The sequence below is a fragment of the Apteryx rowi genome, unplaced genomic scaffold (assembly GCF_003343035.1).
Source record: "Apteryx rowi isolate R43461 unplaced genomic scaffold, aptRow1 scaffold_98, whole genome shotgun sequence".
Taxonomy (NCBI): Eukaryota; Metazoa; Chordata; class Aves; order Apterygiformes; family Apterygidae; genus Apteryx; species Apteryx rowi.
The window spans coordinates 1831898-1849324 of NW_020451293.1; the positions used below are offsets into that span (position 1 = coordinate 1831898).

A 17427-nucleotide genomic window follows, 5' to 3' on the forward strand; every position below is an offset into this window, starting at 1 on the left:
CTGCACAAGGAACAAGCAGGAGAAGATACAACCTGGAGAGCAAACCCTTTCCCACAGCCCTGTCTCTGCTCCCCATGGAGCATGGGGGGATCCATGGCGTGCTTCCTCGCTTGGCAACATGGCTCTTCCCTCCTCCAGCACCAAATGGGTGCTCTTAAAAGCCCCTTTTCTGAGCCAGTCTAATTCTGGGTTTAGGCTGTGTCTCAGGGCGTGAGGTGTCAAAATGTGGCAGAGGCAGGGTCAGAGCAGCACCTGAGACGCAGCTGGAGACCTGCTAAGTTCCTTGGGCCAGGGCCTGCCCATCCATCTGGCTGACTGGGTGCTTTGGATAAAGTCCAGCAGCTCACAGGCACTTARCAGTAAAAACAGGCTTGGGGAAGAGGGAGTGAAAGTGTTTGGGCTGGGCCATGGCACCATGTTTTTATAAAGCCTTTAATTTGAGGGRTACTTTGCCCCAGGGAATAGCCAAAAACACTCTCTTGAGCTAAAGCCCAGGGAAAACATCCTGGGAGATGCAGTAAATGACTCTTCTGTGTTCTCAGGCCTCTCCCCATGGGGTTTCAGGGTGCAGAGGCTTTGGGGCTGGTGGCTCTGGGGTGATCCACCCAGGCCAAAGAGCACCACTGAATGGCAGTCTAGAAGCTGAATAGCTTGGGATCCTCAAGTTGGACTGCTCTCCTTCCCCAGTACCCAGCAAACCAGGCCTGTGTGACCCTGCGCAGTCCATCCCAGGGTCAGGGTACTTTTCTCCTGTGTACAGGTGACACCGTTTCCTCCAGGCATGCTCGTAGAAGGAGGCATGATAAGTTTTGGGGCACCAAGGGTGATGTTTTGCTGCCAAGGCACTGGCAGGAAAGTTGCTTTCCCTTGGAGCAGGGATGGGTAATGATAGCTGTTCCTGGGAGGGGGAAGGATAGGGTCTCGGGCTGTCTGCTTTGTCACTGACTGATGGGCTTCCCTTTCTTCCACCTTCCGCCCCTTAGATCTGCTGAAATCCAACAGCTCTCGCCTGTTGCTGGCRTCAGGGGATGGGCTGGATTTCCAGGCACTTTTGTTGGATGAAGACAGGGCCTGGCTGATGGTGGGCGCAAAAAACCACATCTTCCTGCTCCATCTAGACCATCCCAGCAGAGAGCCTGAGAAGGTCAGTGCTGGGGAGGAGGGTGTGAACACAATCCCGAACCAGACCAGCCTCTTCCTCCCTGGTCCCCCTGGGAGCAGCTCTCCGTCCTGGTGCCAGGGAATGGAGGCGGATGTGGTTCTAGCTGGGATGGTGCAGTGTCACCAAGGGACACAATTATACCAGGGCTTCTCAATCGGTGGGGGTCAGCCAGCCCCTGGCCCATACACTGGTGTTGATCCCCACTTGGGACAGGCCATAAGAGCCTCCTGCTGCAGCCGGCACCAGGAAAGGACATGGCAGCTTAGCCAGGAGTGGAGATCTGGGTGGGTCCCGGCTGAGGGTGGAAGGGAAGCGCCCAAAGCCCTGAGATCACACCTAATCACTGCTATTGCAAGATCTAAAACAAATTGAGCACCAAGTCCACTAATGTCATCCCAATACATCCTGCCTGTGGGGTGCACAGTTCAAAACCAACAAAAGAAAAGACCATTAACACATTTCACCCTGGCGTTCCCACGGGCTGGGATCCAGGACGGCCTGCCTACTATCTGGGTGTGCCGTGGCCCACCCAGGCTCTGTCCCCCAGCCAGCTTTGCTCTGAACCTGTTTGGCAGGCTGCCTGCTGAGCTCAGATGGGCTTTTGGGACCCAAAGAGTTGTCAGACCTTTTRCAGTGCAGCCCTGCGTCCTCACCACGTGCCTCAGCCTAGCAGAAGAGTTTGACTGGACGCGGTCACACCAATCTCCCCTCAGCCTTTGGGGAATTGCCCATGCCAGGCAGTGCTGGTGGGAGCTGGTCAAGCTGTAGCTGTCCTGCACAAGCAGGTCAAGGAAAGCAGGGGGCAGAGAGTGGGGCTCAGGCTGGTGGGGTTTTGTGTTGCAGATTTTCTGGCCAGCCTCCAGGGAGCAGGTTGAACATTGCCAGCTGGCAGGGAAGAACGCAGAGGTAAGCAGGGCAAGGAGTCCCTGGCTCACGGCCTCATGTGGCTCGTCACAGGTATTTAACACCCACATGACCCCAAAATGGGGCCTTGGGGATCTGCGTGACACAACAGTGTCCAGCCAGCTGGAGAGAGGCACAGGGCCTCGCTGAGCTCAGCCTGCTGGCTCCCGGGGGAGGATCTGGCTGGGCTCCCCCATCCCAGAAGGACATGCAATACGGTTGGCAGGGGCTGCACCTGCGTGTGTGAACCTGGGCTCTGACCACTACCAAAATTTTTCTCCTGAGCAGACAGAATGTGCCAACTTCATTCGCCTCCTGCAGCCGTTCAACAGGAGCCATGTGTTTGCCTGTGGGACTGGTTCCTACCAGCCTGTCTGTGCCTTCATCCAGCTGGGAGGCAGGGCAAAGGTGAGGGACACCCTGGTGACCGTGTCCCCATTGCAGAAGGTGGAAGAGACCCTCTCCCTCCCAGCAGATCCCTGTCCTCCTCTGTAGCGGGGGAGGGAGAGGAAGAGTGTGGCCGGATAGCCAGGCTCAGAGCCTGAAGCAGGCGCAGGGAGCCTGCAGCTTGCATGGCCTTGCTGCATATGGCGAGAAGCAGCCGAGGCTCTGCAGCACTGGGGTGCCCCCAGAGGGGTGGGACCTGTTCCTAGCAGCACCCTCCACAGACCTTCTGCTCCCAGGCCGCACAGGCTGAGCACACCAGCCTCCTTCCTACTCTTCACCAGCCCATCAAATGTGACCTTTCCCTGTGCTCTCAGGACAGGGCCTCTGTGTAGCTCCACATTCATCAGCACAGCCACCAAGTAACCAAAGTGACGGGGACATCCCGTGGGAGGTAGGGCCAGGCCAAGGGAGTTCATGACAGGTTCGTTCCTAGCCTCCGTCTAGGCTGACATTTCCCCTTTGGTTCTGGCAGGATCCTGGGGCCCCGCCGATGCGGCTGGTGACCCACTCCTTGGAATCGGGACGAGGACGGTGCCCGTACAGCCCCCATGAACCTTTCACAGGGCTCCTTATTGGTAAGATGAAATGAGGAGCAGGGAGTGGAGGTGATGCTGGGAGGGTGGGAGCTCTAGGAATGGTCTGTGCGGAGGTCCCTGCGCACCTGCCCTGCAGCTCACTGCAGGGCTGCACTGCTGTGCTGGTGCCCGAGCTTGGTGAGAGGGACAGGAGCCAGCCCTGCAGAGCCTGGTCCTGCTCAAGCTCATCCCGGCCTCATGGAGGGGTTCCTGCACAGAAACACGAGAGTGGAGCTTTACAATTGCCACACATGCATGGGGGTGTGCGGTGTCACTGGCCTGCCCACCTTGTACCAACAGTGTGGACAGGCTAGGAGGTGGGGGCTAGAAGCCATCCTGGGGCAGAGGTGGGTTTGCACAAGCTTGTTGTGACCATCGGCCAGAGCCAGCACTGGCATGGATGTGGCTGGAGGAGGCTGGGGAAGGGACCTCTCCTGATCCAGGGCTGCACTAAGGATATGGGCCTTCCCTGACCAGTGACTCAAATGCTTGTGGCCATCATGCCCTGGTTAGCTACCACCACAGCATTCCCTGGGCCTGCTGTTCTTTGCAGCATCCTATCTCTCCAGGCTTTCTAGGGAGTGAGGAAGGCTCTCATCTAACTGAACCCCCGCAAGGGCTTCCAGCCACACAGGGGAGCCCTGCCAGGGTAACTTCCAGCAGCGGCACCCCAGCTCACCCACATGTCCTTCACTGACCCTGCAGATGGGGAGCTCTATTCAGGCACCTCCAGTGACTTCATGGGCAGCAGTGCTGCTTTCTTTCGGACCTGGGTTCACAGGGCTGAGCAGAGCTACATCCGGACAGAGCAGAACCAGGATCACTGGCTACACGGTACAAGCGTGGGGATGAGTGAGATGCAGGGGCGCTCCATCTGCTGGGGAGAGGCTGGGGTCAGCATCATATTTGCTGCATGGCCTGGAGGTTTGGCTTCCTTTGCTTCTCCCACGGGGGAAGCACTGGTTGAAAGTCTCTGGCCCGTATTAAAAGCTCGGATCTAGCCGGGGGAGCTGCCAGCACAGGGCTATGTTGTGCTGCTCCTCCTTCTTGCAGAGCCTGCGTTCATTGGCGCTTATGCCATCCCTGATACCTACAACCCGCATGATGACAAGGTCTACATCTTCTTCCGTGAGACTGCCCTGGAAGCTGGGCAGTGGGAGAGACGGCACATCCATGCCAGGGTGGCCCGGGTCTGCAAGGTCAGTGACTGAAGGTCAGCACCCTGCGAACAGGCACCACACAACCAGCACAGATCAGCTTGCCCGGCAGCCTGGGGGTGCTCCTTCTCTCTGGCCTCAGCTGCCTCAGGGACGCGAAGATCTTTGGGAAGCTGGAATCCAGCTCCCAGCTCTGCTCCTGGCTTCCTGCAGAGCTGCGGGCACAGCATAGGTCTTCTGTCCAAATAGAGGGTTCCCCAGGCACCTTTCCTCCTCTGGGCTAGGCGGCATCCCAAACAGGGGCAATGACAAGGACTGGGGCGGGGGGTGTCACCGCACACACAGCATGGAGTGGAGGGCTCAGGCCTGCAGGGTGTCCCACTGCGGGAATGGAGGGGTGTGCAGCGGTGGGAGAGGCTGGGGTGAGCCCAGCTCTTGGTGCCCGGCAGAACGACGTTGGAGGGAAGCGCAGCCTCATCAATCGCTGGAGCACATTCCTCAAGGCTCGCCTGGTGTGCTCCATCCCTGGGCCCCAAGGCACCGAGACGCACTTCGACCAGCTCGGTGAGTGCACAGTCTGCTTAGCGGCATGGGCAGCCAGGAGAGATGTGCCAACACCTCTGTCATGAGCTTGTCCCTAAGTGGTGAGGATGGCCATTAGACGATCCTCGTGACTCATGCTACAGCTGCCAGGCCCCTCATCTCCACCTCTCTCTTTGCAGAGGATGTTTTCCTCCTCCGCACTCGGGACTCCCAGAACCCTCTTGTCTTCGGCCTCTTCACAGTTTCCAGGTGAGCCCTGGGCTCTGGCTAGCCCCATGCATAGGGCAGTCCAGCTGCCTCCGTCCCCTCACCAGCACTGCCCCATGGGGAGCCCTGTGGAAAGAAAGGGTAGACCCACGCACAGCTGGGAGAGGAAGGGTCACCGGACTTTTCACTGCTTGGTATCTGCTGCTGCCTCACTAGCCCAGCCATAGGTTTGGCATCTGCGTAGCAGACGGTCCCCTCAGGCAGAACTGGCTGTGCCAAAGAAATTCCCGTCACCCGCTGGGCACCATGCAGGACTCCCAGGCTGGTAGGGAACAGAGCGAGCTCAGGGGACATGGGTGCACGCAGGCCTGGCCCCTGCAGAGGAGCAGCGAGACTAACAGCTCTGCACTCCCTCCCCTCCAGCGGTGTCTTCAGTGGCTCGGCAGTGTGTGTCTACTCCATGGCTGCCGTGAGAGCTGCCTTCAGCGGCCCCTTCGCGCACAAGGAGGGATTCGACTACCGCTGGGTAGAATACAAGGGCCGCGTCCCATACCCCCGTCCCGGCACGGTAAGGGCCTGGGGCAGGGAAGCAGAAGGTGAGAGAGAGCGGGACAGGCTGTCGTGGACGTAACGTAGCCCCCTGTGGTCCCTGCAGTGCCCCAGCGAGACGTACGACCCCCTCCTGCAGTCCACCAAGGATTTCCCCGATGAGGTGATCAGCTTCATGCGCACCCACCAGCTGATGTGGGAGCCCGTGTACCCGCAGGGCCGCCAGCCGGTCCTCATGAGAGTCAACGTACCTTACCGGCTCCAGAGGCTCCTGGTGCACAGGGTGGAGATGGAGAGCAGGCACTACGACGTGCTCTTCCTCGGTACAGGTAGGGGCTTGCCCCAGCTCTGGGGATGCTGTCGCCACACGGCAGCTTGCACGGCCCATGGTCCTGCCAGGTGCAGTGACTCCCAGCCCTGACAGCTCCTTCTCCCGCTGCATTCACAGATGACGGCAAAGTCCTGAAGGTGGGCCTGGCCAGCGGGTCGAGCCAGAGCACCGAGGAGATCATCCTGGAGGAGATCAGCGTCTCTAAGGTACAGGGGACTGGGCCAGGGCTGGACCACGGGCACCTGAACCATGCAGTATGCCCTTATCCAGCCCCTGTCTGCAGATCCCTGTGGTAACTTGCTGGCCTGCATCCAGGGAGATCCTTAATCTCACTGCTGTTGTCTCCCAGTTGCCCCGACCAGTGGGTGGTGCTGCATGGAGGGGAGCTAGGGTCACAGGGCCTGGCACCAAGTCCTCTCCTGACTCCCCATCCAGTCCCATCCTGAGACAGGTGGGGGGGGGGGGAAACACATCGGCCCATGAAACTAAATCTGGAAAGGGCTGAGCACAGGTTTCACAGTGCTGCTGCTGGGCAGGGCTGCCTCGGGCTGCCTGCATTGAGCAGGAGGAGCTGGGACCAGGGACTCTTGCCATGGCCAGCCTCCTGCCATCCACAGGGTCCCAGCCCCACTGGCAGGCTGAGGTGCCCAGGAAGGACTAACCCCACTACAGGACTAACCCTCCTCTTCTCTTCCAGGTGCCTTCTCCCATCCTGGACATGCAGTTATCACCAAAGAGGGTGAGTTCTCCCTAATGCTTCATCCCGAAGCAGCCAAGGGAGGGGGTCCAGAGGACAGCTGACCCCATGCCCATCSCCTGCACCTGTTTCCCTCAGTCCCAGGGCTTGCCCATGTAGGGAGCAGGCTCCCACCAGGGCAGCACTGCACAGCTCGGGGGGTGGGGGCAGGCTCAGCCCTGCGCCCCATTTGTCTCCCAGTGCCCCCAGACTGGCACAGGGCAGGGTGTTCAGTTCCCAGGCTGGTCCCCATCCCACGTCTCCAGCCTCGTGGGGTACTGACAGCTGCTGTTCTGGTTGCCTGAGCAGCAGGAACTGTTTGTGAGCAGCACCCATGGGCTGCTCCAGCTCTCCCTGTACCGCTGCGAGCTCTAYGGCAAAGCCTGCACCGACTGCTGCCTGGCCAGGGACCCCTACTGCACCTGGGACAGCAAGACCTGCGCCCCAAACTTGCTCAYGGAGAAGAGGTGAGCATCTGCCTGGGCCAGTCCTGTTGCCCCTGCACAGGGAGGGGTGCAGCATGGGGAGGGACAAGCCACTGGCCCTGAAGGCTTTCCCCGTCCACCCAGACCCCCAACTGCCACCTTCCCTGCTCCATGTTGGCCCCCCCATCCCTCCCCTTGTCCCTAGTTACTCTGCAACTGAGGCGGCCCACGGCACACAGCCTGGGTGGGTGCCACCACCCAGCGCTGCCCCACAGCCAAGATCTGCTTGCTCCCACAGGCAGGCCCGGTGCCAGGATGTGCTGAAGTCTGACCCGCTCAGCCAGTGCCAGGACACCACAGAGGGTGAGCGCCAGCTCCAGCCCCTGCAAGGAGGCCCCAGCCCAGGCCCCAGTGGTGCCCAGAGTGCCAGTTGGCAAGTGCTGCCAGGGCAGCACAGCGCTGAGAAACCAGTGCCCACATACGTGCACCTGCGCCATGTGCCGCAGACACAGGCCTGGCAGAGCTGGCTCCCTGCCACCTTCCGTGTCCTGGACACCTCTGCCAGGGTCTGTGCTAGCACCCGACGTGCTGTCTGCCCTGTCCCCACCTCAGGGCAGCACCAGCCATATTATCCGTGCTGTCACGCAGTGCAGGGAGCCCAGGGCTGGGCAGTCACCCCTTCTCCTGTCCCATCCCCCCACAGGGACCACTGCAGTAGAGAAGCTGGTTTTTGGGGTGGAGAAAAACTCAACCTTCCTCGAGTGCCTGCCTCGCTCACCCCAGACGACCATCCGGTGGCTGGTGCAGCACAGCGAGGAGACAGGCCTGAGTGAGGTACGGGGCCCAGGGCCCAGGGACGGCTCAGCTGGGTGCAGCACCAGGGGCTCAACTCACAGTGCTCTGCCTTCGCCCAGGTCAGGAACAACGGCCACTTCTTGATGCTGGAGCAAGGGCTGCTGATCCGCCAGCTGGCGAGGGAGGATGCTGGCACCTACGAGTGCCAGGCTGTGGAGCGCTCCTTCTCACGGTCCCTCACCCGCTACAGCCTTCGTGTCATCAGGCATGAGGCAATGGAGATGCCACCCTACAAACGGGGCAAGGGGGTTGAGCTAGGAGGAAGCTACCAGGCCCCTCAGCCCCGAATAGACCTGCAAATGGGCTACAAGGGGTTCCCACGGGCCCTGGGGGCACCAGGCACCAGCCTCGATATCTACTGCAATGCCCTGCGGCACCAGGAAAGGCAGCGGCAGAAAGCCTGGCACCAGAAGTGGCAGCACCATTCCCCAGAAAGCAAGAAGGGCCGAGTGCGACGGCACCCTCACCCCCTGTAACTGCACAGAGCAGGCCGGGGGCTGCCTCGGCTCCGGGACCCRCACAGGGCGCGGGCACCAGCTCCCTTCGCAATTCTCCAGGGCCCTTCTTGCATGCAGACACCAGCTCCAAGACACCTCTCAGCTTCATGGGCAGAAAATGCCTTGCATTTACTACCTCAAACCATGCCAGTCCCCTCTGCCTCTCTGGGTGCCCCCACAGAGCACAACAAGGCAAGGGCAGAGAGTCTGGACTCAAGACTCAAAGCTATTTACGCCCTGCAAAGTATTTATTCTCCTCATTTTTCCCCTGTCCCTTAATGACGATTGTTATTAGCAGCAACAGCAAACACAGAGGATTGAGAATGGCAACGGCCAGCTCTCATGYGTAACTCCCCAACGCCAGGCAGCATCCAGATTCCACCATGGCCATAAGCGGACCCAGACGCCCCTGGAGGCAGCTGGGCCCAGGCCCCTTGGCCTGCCCCCACTGGCACCTCGTACCAGAGCTGGAGCTCAGGGAGCTGCTTGCTGAGCAGGGCTCTGGCAGCAGGAGATCTGGGTTTGCCTGAGATGCATTTGCCCAACCCAACCACAATCCACTTCCAACCACACCACTCTTTTTTTTTTTTTTAATTTTGAAGTTCATTTCACCAAAAGGGAGAGAAACAACAGGCAGTTATACCAACTTACAATTTATTATTTTTTAAAAAAATGACATGAAACACAAGTAAAAATAAATACATCATATAAACAACAAATTGTTCAAAGTCTCTGTTCTGGGAGATCAGGCGAGCACATCCCGCTTGACAGAGAGAAGAGGGAAGCACATGATCATGCGTGGGGCCAACTGACCAACCCACCCTGCTAGAGATACTCCTCTTTCCAATCACAAAAAGACAGGCCACAAACTAAGGCGGTAGTAAAAAAGAAAAAAAAAAACACCCCCAAAAAACAAAATGAGACTCATCAGTGGATTCATTCAGGCTCCCCTGTACATGTGGATCTGCCAAAGAGACTCCAGATCCGAGCTGGGTGCTACCAATGTGGGAGCCACAAAGCAGCGCCACCGTGGGCAGCGCGTAGTGGTGGTGGTTTGGGAGGCGGCAGAGGTTGCTCTCCCCCCTTCACGCCGCGTCCTCCCTTTGAGCGGAGCACTCTCTCTGTTCAACTTGCAAGGAGCCCTCATCCCCAATGTAATCTAGCTGGACTACACTCCCCTTTGAATCTCTGCCCCCCCACCCCCTGCCCTTCCAAGACTGGATTAACAAACTTCATCCTAGAGTAGAGAGAAACAACAGTTGTAAAGATACTTGCTGTACTTGCCCCTTTTGGCCTGGAAGCCATCCATAAACCAACAGCAATTTTCTTGCATTTAGCCATTAGCTGACATCATTAAGTCAAATCTATGCAGTTTCTAGTGAAGCACCTGTGGCAGTCCCATCCTTTGCTTACTGGAAGTATTTCTGTGAGTATCTGCAGCCACCCCATCAATCTCCCAGGTGCTCCTGGGAGCAAATACGCAGCAGATCCTGCCCCAGCACTCGCGGGGTGTGGGCCAGGCTAGGCTTTGCTGCCCCTACGCCGCTCTCCCTGAGACGCCCACCATGCTTGAGCCCAAGAAACTGCTGCTTGGAGAACCGCACCAGTTCATGAGCGAATGGCTGACAACCCAATTTAGCCTGGGGAACTGCTGGGATGTTCTCAGGCATGTCACAGTCGCAGGTCACTCCCCACCCACCCCGTAGTGTCTTGCAGTGGTACAGAGTGCAGCTTTGCCTGACTGTCCCTGCTGTGTCCGGAGAGGGAGCGGAAACCTCCTACCTAAGGCAAGAGCTCAGAGGTGGATGCTCACTCAAGGGGACAGCTTGCTGCACCTCAGGAGCACGACTGCCCCGGCCTCTGGGCTGTGCTCAGAAATCGTCCTTAGTGTCCAAATACCTCAGCAGAGAGTCCTGCACTGCTGTCCTCAGTGTCACCCGCAGCCCAGCAATGAACTGCCAGCTGCTTCCACCAGTTCATTGAAGACAAATTCAGCAGCAAAAGAAAAATTCAACCCGTGCAGGGAAAGCCCCTGTTCCAGGCTCAGAAAAACAAGATAGGACCCTCTAAAGCACAACTACATGCTAAAGAGCAGATAACTCTGGGGAGGAGGAATGAGGGGAGAGGGAAACCCAGGGGAAAGGAGAAGTTTTGGGGCTCGGAGAGGTCACCCCATTCAGAAAGAGCCCGGATAACCTGCACACCCTCATGGCTTCAATGGTGTGGAGGAAATCCTTTCCCACTTCCCTACAGCACCATGTGAAAGCTGGTGCCCACAGCCACGTGCCTCCCTTGGCCAGCTCAGGGCCGCGCTGGAAGCTGCCGGTGACTGGAGGAGCCCTGTGGTGGGGGTTCAGGGTGTTATGGCAATCTGCTGCCCCAGGTGATGCAACCATCTCTCCCCCGAGGCTCTGACAAGGGGACAGGGCACCCTGCACCTGCAAAAGGGGGTTTCTCAAGGGCTAGGCAGGAAGCCAGGAGGAGATGTGGGGTGGAAAGGTGCCACACTGCCCAGCCATGCTCAGAAAGGGTGACTGGGGCTCAACTCAGGCACTTACTGAGCAGGGGTGCCGCTCCTGCCAGCCCCGTGGCACAGGGACGCGGCGGGTGCTACAGCTGCCCGGATGTTTGTCAGCAACAGAGGAAGCCCCTTGCAGCGGGTCACTTCCAGGGACGGCCACACAATAGGACGGTTGTGAGGGGTTTCCTAGCCGCCGGGGCCACGGAGGAGCCTGGAGAGCCATCGCATCTCACCCTTGCGCAGGAAGGTTAGCAGTCAGCCCACGTGAAACAAAGCTGTCACCTAGCGGCACGAAGCACGTTTCCTACAGGAGCCGAGCACCAGCCGCCTCTAGCTCCTATGGTTACGGGGCTCGGGCTACACCAGGGGCCCACCAGGAGCACGTCACCCGGCGGAAGGGAACGCACCAGGGCCTGCTGGGTGCAGTGCCGGACACAGGGCCCTCTGGAAGTCTCTGGTGCTTTCCTGGAGAGGCAACGAGCAGAGAAAAACAGCGTGCAGTCACAGGCACCGCATCCAGAGCCACAGTGCCCTACTGCCCCGAGCCAAATCTTCATGCCTCCTCTCAGCACAGAGCCACGGAAAAGCCCCGTTCAAAGAGGAATCAGGAGGGTCACTCGGATGAGCCCAGCTACCCTGCCCACCGCCACCATGGACCCAGGCTGCAGCAGGGCTCCGGTTACAGGCTGCTCAAGCTCTGAGGCGACACTGGCCTCCCACAGGTCTCACTTACACTCCTGCAGGTCTCAAAACTTGCTACTCTCGACAAGGAAATCCCTTGCCTAGGTCCATTCCCCAAATCCACCGGAAATCTGACAGCCTCACAGGGATGCAATGGACATCTGGGCAAGCTTGCAATACAATCAGTGGCACAGGATTGTGCATGAGGTGGACACACAGAGCACAGGAGGGCATGACTCACAGACGCAGCACTGTCAAGTCTTTGGAGAAACTTGCATGAACACCATCAGTTAATTTGCTTTGTTACTTTTGTGGGGGGGTTTGATTTTTATTTCCATGGTGCATCCAAAGACAAGTTGTCCAGCAGTTTGCTCAGAACCCCTCGGTTTTCAACTCCTAGGATATGTTAAAGAAGAAAGCACTATTTTAATGTTTGTTTTCTTTAAAAAAAATAATTAAAATAATTTGCATAGCTAAACTGTTGATCTAAGGCTTCTATGAATGGTGTGGTTATGTTTGACAGACAATGTCCATTAAACAGAAAGACACTAGGAAAGCCCCATAACATTTTTATTATGTTTTTGTATCACGTGCGCACACACACCTCTTGCTCTCTTTCTCTCTCTTAAGAAGGAAGGTCCCCATCTTCCAGAGCCCCCTCCACGCAGGATGTCAGGACATCCTGTCCTCTCTTCCTAAACCTAGCTGGTCCCAGTAAGCACCAACGATCGCGGCTTCCACAGCCCAGGAAGTCTCTTTACAAACTACCRCTGCTCCGAGAGCCTGGCCACGCTCCAAGGATATCCCACACAGGTGAGCACATCTGCCTGCTGACACCAGATGTGACACATGTTCCTGGGTTTCTAGTCTTCATCCCTAACACACACACAGACATGCGCGCGCACACACACACAGTCTAGCTGCGGTTGTGTAACTCGCACAGAAACACCTCTCCCTTCCCAGAGAGACGCTGGAGCCCTGACGCTGGGACGAGCAGCCAGTTTATTCACTTCCAGTTCTCGGGCCAGTCCCTGCATGCGCGTACGCCGGCAGAGGGCTAGAGCCAGCGACGCTCCCTGGGTGGGGAAAGGTGCTCCCCGGCAGGAGCTTGGCCTCCCCAACTTGTCACACCTCGAGGACCCGTCCTTGCTGGGGAGGAGCTCGGGAAGCTTTTGCAGGTGCTCCTCCACCTGCCCCAACATGACAAGAGGACTCCAGCCTCCCTCCAGCTGCTCCAAAACACCAGGAGCAGCTCCTCCCTGCTCTGGCACAATCCTCCTCCGGTGGGGCACATCCAGCAAACACGACACGAGTCAGCTGGAGGGAACCTCCGCAGCTGGGCCTGCTTCTAGACTAYGCTTTGGTCAAACGGCTTCTTCTCCCCACACAGACAACCCGACAAGCAACCACTGCATGATGGAGGCCAGCATTTTATTTTTTTTTTAACATGGAAATTAATTTAAAAATAGAAGGAAAGAGTTCCCCAAACAATAAATATTATGCCTTCATGAAATAAATTAATGTAGAGATTCTGTGCGGGGGAAGTCGTTCCGATCACAGAGTCAACAGCAACGGGCACTGGGTCCACAACCGTATCCCTTTCCAACCTTCTGCACTGCCTGGGGCTGTTAAGAAGCAGCAGCAAGTCCACCTACCCCCCAGGGCTGCTGGGCCATGGCAGGGAGAGAGGCGCCCTTCGCACGGCAGCTGGGGAAGTCACCAGGATTCCCCTGCAACAGCCACCGAGATCGTGGTGATTGCTCCGCCGCTGATTGCTCCGCCGACACCGCGGCGCACAGAGCCGGCATGGGAACCACAGGACCAACCTACCTGGGAGGGGACTCCTCCATCTGGAAGGGCCCCAGGGAGCACCCTGCCCTCCCCAMGGCAGCAGGGGCCTGGCTGGAGCCCTCAAGACTAGTTTCATTTGAATTTGAAGAGGATGACAAACTGTTTGTGGGTTTTTTTTTTTCCTGTAACATCAATCCCTCCCCCCGCAAAACACACACAACGTAGAAGCCCTCCCCCATCCCACTCCCTCCCCAGTAAAAATGCTTCATCCTCAACCTCTGCTGGAGTCTCCCCCTGGCCCGGCCCGCACCTCCTGGAGCAAGCCAAGTTCACAGATAAGGCAGTTCATGTGAGAGGGAGCTGGGCCCCACCAGCGGTCAAGCCTGTGCCTCCAGGCCTGAGAAGGGCAGCGACCGGCAACACCGAGCCTCCCCCTTTCAGACAAGACAGAGAACAGAGACAGACAGACAGACAGAGCGTGGGAGGGAGGCACTCCTATGGTTTGCATTGCTGCTTCCCTCCCTCCCCCAACTCTTGCCCCCCCCGGCCCTTACAAGTCCACTCTATCCCCCCTCCCCAGTCTCCCAGCGCCCAATACAATTCAGATCCTCGACAGCTAAAAAACAACAAAACGAAACAAAAAAAACAAAACAAACCCCACACCACCCCCTTCACATCCTTCTCCACCCGATGCCATGGCCCAGAGGGGAAATCCTGACTCCCAAAAAGGTCCTGCAACTTTTGCCTCCTGGCTGAGCTGAGACCGAGCAGGAGCTGGGCCCGTTATTTCCCTGTGATCTCTATAACATCGTCGTCTTTGTCCTCGTCATCGGAGCTGCATCCCACCTCCGGGACCTCCTGGGATTCAAACTGAGGCACCTGGGACCGAAGGAGGCCCCCGGCCGGGTAGCCCGAGTGAGGGGACATGTAGCCAGGGTAGGCAGATGCCATGCTCCTGGGAAGGCTGCTAGGCAAGACGGGGGTTGGGAAAGGAGCAAACATCCTGGGCTCGGGCAGGAGTGACTGCGTGAAGGGAAGCGAGTAATTGGGCAGCACCCCCGTCAGAGAAGGGTTTAGCATGAATGAGGGGACGCTGGCGGTGGCTGAGGTAGCAGCAGAAGAGCTGGCGGTGCCGGCTGTCAGCAGAGGGTCAGTAGTCACAGGGAACACCAGATGAGGGTCTGGGAGTAAATTGGGCAGCTGGTAATAAGAGGAGCCAGTGCCCATGTATAAGGAGTTTCCTGGCTGGGAGGCAAATGGATGGGTTAGGTTGTGGTTTAAAGAGACAGGAGGCATGGCGAACCCACCAGAGACTGGGTACCCGTGTTCGTACGGCTGCACGGACGATGGCAACTGGCGCTTTTTCTGCTGCCTGCGGGTTTGTTCCTCCGGAGCTGATGGTGAGGTCGACTTGCGCTTGTTGCCCCGTAAGTCCAACACTGAGTGGGCATCGACGTGCTGGCTGGTGGCTGGCAGGGCTGAAGACACAGAGGGAGCCATGCAGTGAATCCCTGCACGCTGCTCAGCTCCTCGGGCTGCTAAGCYGGTCGCGTTGTCCATGCGGGCAGGGTGGCCTTGTGCTGCGTTGGTGCTGGGAGAGCTGTGCCGGGACTCCCGGGCAGCAGCCGCCTCTGCGTACTGCTGCAGCTCGCTAATGATCTCGGGGCTGTCAGGGGATATGGGTCGAGTGAGCTCCTCTGCGCTGGGGAGCTGCGGTGATGAGGCACTGTGTCTGCCGTTGCTCGTGGACTCCAGCGAAGAGCTCTGGGAGCCTGGAATAAAGGAGGTGGAACAGGTGAGAAAGACAAGCTCAGGAAAATCCTGGGAAGGCAAAGAGGCAGAAGTGACAAGGAAGGTGGGGACAACATGGGGAGATCGTGGAGTCAGCCTGGGTCTCCTGGATACAGGCCTGATGGAAGAAGGCCAGGGAACACCATCCAACAGACACTCAGGTGGGAAAGCTCACGAGCAAGCCCCATGCAATGCTCACAAGCAAGCCCCATGCAACGCTCACAAGCCCCTACCTGAGGCAGCTGTCCGACGGTCTTCATTGCCCTTTGGCTTCCCAGTGGTCCGGATAGCAAAAATCCGCCCATCACTGGTCCGGATGTATGTCCCTAGAACAGAGGCCAAACAACTTCATGCATGATTTCCGGTCTCACTTTTGGACTGCGGAGCAGTGAGCCAGCAAGGCTGCCCAGACAGCAACAGGACAGCAGTGTTACACAAGGCCAGGCCCATGGACAGAGATCAGTGGGGCCTCCGGCCTCCTTCCTTGCTCTCCACCTCCCCTTCTTCAGCTTTCCTGGGGTCAAAGCTCACTCCCTCTCAACGTACTGCCAGTGGGAAGTGTGACACTTGGTGTTTGGGCTAAGTTTGCTCTGCGAGCACTAGGAAGTGTTTGGCTGCCCCAGTATGAGCAGTGGGCATTGTCTGAACAAGAGGCCTTGTCCTGAAGTTCAACAGCTCCTCTTAGAGGCCAGAGCAGCCACAGCAGCAATCATCCCTGAAGCATCAGCTACAGCAACACGCCAAAGCATGGTTCTCAACTGAACCACTGCAGGGTCCAGATCTCCTCCCCTTCCTACATATTTTCCTCTCAAAGGACTGAATCATGCTTTTAGGTCCTTTCTTTGCTGATTAGTGTTGCTCAGGTCTCCATCCACAAATCTTACTGAGATAGAGGGACTTACCTTTAGTCCCTCGGATGATGTGGATGCTCTCGCCAGCACTGATTCTTGCCTGTACATCAGTGGATGTGTTTGTACCCGGAATCACAATATCTGGCAGTGGGAGGAAACAGAACAGTGTCTGTGAAATTGCACACCAGCCACAGCCAGGAGCAAGGAACTGCACAACTGAACCCCTTTGCTTGCAGCACAGTTGTTTCTCCCACGTGCTGTGCTAGAAGCAAGCATTGGGTTTATTTCTGAGTAGCAGTGAGACAGCAGAGTGGGAAAGTGYAGGGCTCTAAGGAAGCAAAACCCAGGCTGCTCTGGCACAAGGTCTCCGCCTGTCCCAAACAGGACAACTGGCAATTCTCTGCTGAAAGCGGTATTGCATGCCCTCTCGCAGTGAGTTCACTCCTAACAACCCACCAGGCCTATGCCCCTTACACACCCACATGGAAAGTCCCCCAGACATTGGGGAACCCCTCAGAAACATACAGGCAGCATCAGCAGCTCTGATACCTCTCTGCCCACAGCCCATTGCCATGGGAGAAATTTGGAGGATGGACCAAAGGACAGGCTTCCACCCTCTCTGTCATGATCTCGAGTTCACTTCTCCTGGCTCAGTCCTGCAGCAGCAGCTCACCTGTGGTGGTGACAATCTTCTGCACGAGGACACCAGCTCGCTGGAGATAGTTGATGGGGAAGTTGACAGCAGGATTGGAACTCGAGGCTGATCCTGCACCGCCCATGGGGACATGCCGGGGCATCATAGGAATGGGGGTGGATTGAACTGGGCGGACACTTGCCACCGGCTTGTCCTCACCCTTGAGGGCTGGTCGCCTAGTGAGAGAGGAGGGAGGAAAGTACAGTGCCTCTACTGGCAGGGCTAAGCTTCCTCTGCCCCCTCATTTCAATCTTCAGCATGGGAAGAAGAAGAAGAGGCAGGTACTCACCAGTTCCTCTGGCTAAAGGCAGGGATACTTGTCAGACTCTGGTCACTGGCTGGGTAATACTGTGCGTAGGACGGCCGGGTGTAGGGGACGGATGCTCGCTTCTCCTCCTCGTAGCTCTTCTTGGCTGCTTTCTTCTCTGCCTTGGTCAGTTTGTGCTCCTTCCGGTCAATCAGCAGTGACTCATGCTGAAAAGGCTCCTGCAACCCCATAGCATGGAGGTTTTGACACCAACACACCACAAGAGGGAACCAGCATGCCCCACATGGCAACCGCCCTGTCCCTGTCCATGTCCCTGTCCCCATCCTAGACCAGAGCAGAGGAGAGGGAAGCAGGGAGGCAGAGCTAGTCATGGGGTGCCGTGTCCAGCAGCATAGTGCGGATGCAATCGAGGCACAGTTTGAGGAATGACTGAGTGTCAGCTG

The 17427-nt window shown here is 57.7% G+C and overlaps 2 protein-coding genes across 5 annotated transcripts in view; one reads left to right on the forward strand and one right to left on the reverse strand.

Annotated features, from left to right (window-relative positions):
• Window positions 1-9300, forward strand: part of SEMA3F (semaphorin 3F) — a 13529-nt gene extending 4229 nt beyond the window's left edge. The window contains exons 3-18 of the mRNA XM_026055001.1: window positions 984-1144; window positions 2006-2068; window positions 2354-2473; window positions 2985-3087; window positions 3793-3921; window positions 4141-4286; window positions 4694-4808; window positions 4967-5036; window positions 5418-5562; window positions 5650-5872; window positions 5992-6080; window positions 6572-6613; window positions 6920-7077; window positions 7334-7398; window positions 7739-7869; window positions 7950-9300. Coding sequence (XP_025910786.1) covers window positions 984-1144; window positions 2006-2068; window positions 2354-2473; window positions 2985-3087; window positions 3793-3921; window positions 4141-4286; window positions 4694-4808; window positions 4967-5036; window positions 5418-5562; window positions 5650-5872; window positions 5992-6080; window positions 6572-6613; window positions 6920-7077; window positions 7334-7398; window positions 7739-7869; window positions 7950-8366 — 2177 coding nt within the window. The 3' untranslated portion in view covers window positions 8367-9300. The remainder of the gene's footprint in view (window positions 1-983; window positions 1145-2005; window positions 2069-2353; window positions 2474-2984; window positions 3088-3792; window positions 3922-4140; window positions 4287-4693; window positions 4809-4966; window positions 5037-5417; window positions 5563-5649; window positions 5873-5991; window positions 6081-6571; window positions 6614-6919; window positions 7078-7333; window positions 7399-7738; window positions 7870-7949) is intronic.
• A 1048-nt stretch (window positions 9301-10348) lies between these two features.
• The window catches only part of RAD54L2 (RAD54 like 2), a 60524-nt gene continuing 53445 nt past the window's right edge, over window positions 10349-17427 (reverse strand). Inside the window, exons 17-23 of one of the 4 annotated variants that reach the window (XM_026054999.1) lie at window positions 17006-17202; window positions 16696-16892; window positions 16074-16163; window positions 15405-15497; window positions 14688-15152; window positions 13691-13814; window positions 11913-11985 (exon numbers count right to left, since the gene is read on the reverse strand). In XM_026054999.1, coding sequence (XP_025910784.1) covers window positions 13726-13814; window positions 14688-15152; window positions 15405-15497; window positions 16074-16163; window positions 16696-16892; window positions 17006-17202 — 1131 coding nt within the window. In that variant the 3' untranslated portion in view covers window positions 11913-11985; window positions 13691-13725. Of the gene's footprint in view, window positions 11986-13656; window positions 15153-15404; window positions 15498-16073; window positions 16164-16695; window positions 16893-17005; window positions 17203-17427 lie in introns of those variants that run through there. The other 3 variants (XR_003251792.1, XM_026055000.1, XM_026054998.1) reach the window with 3 other exon arrangements.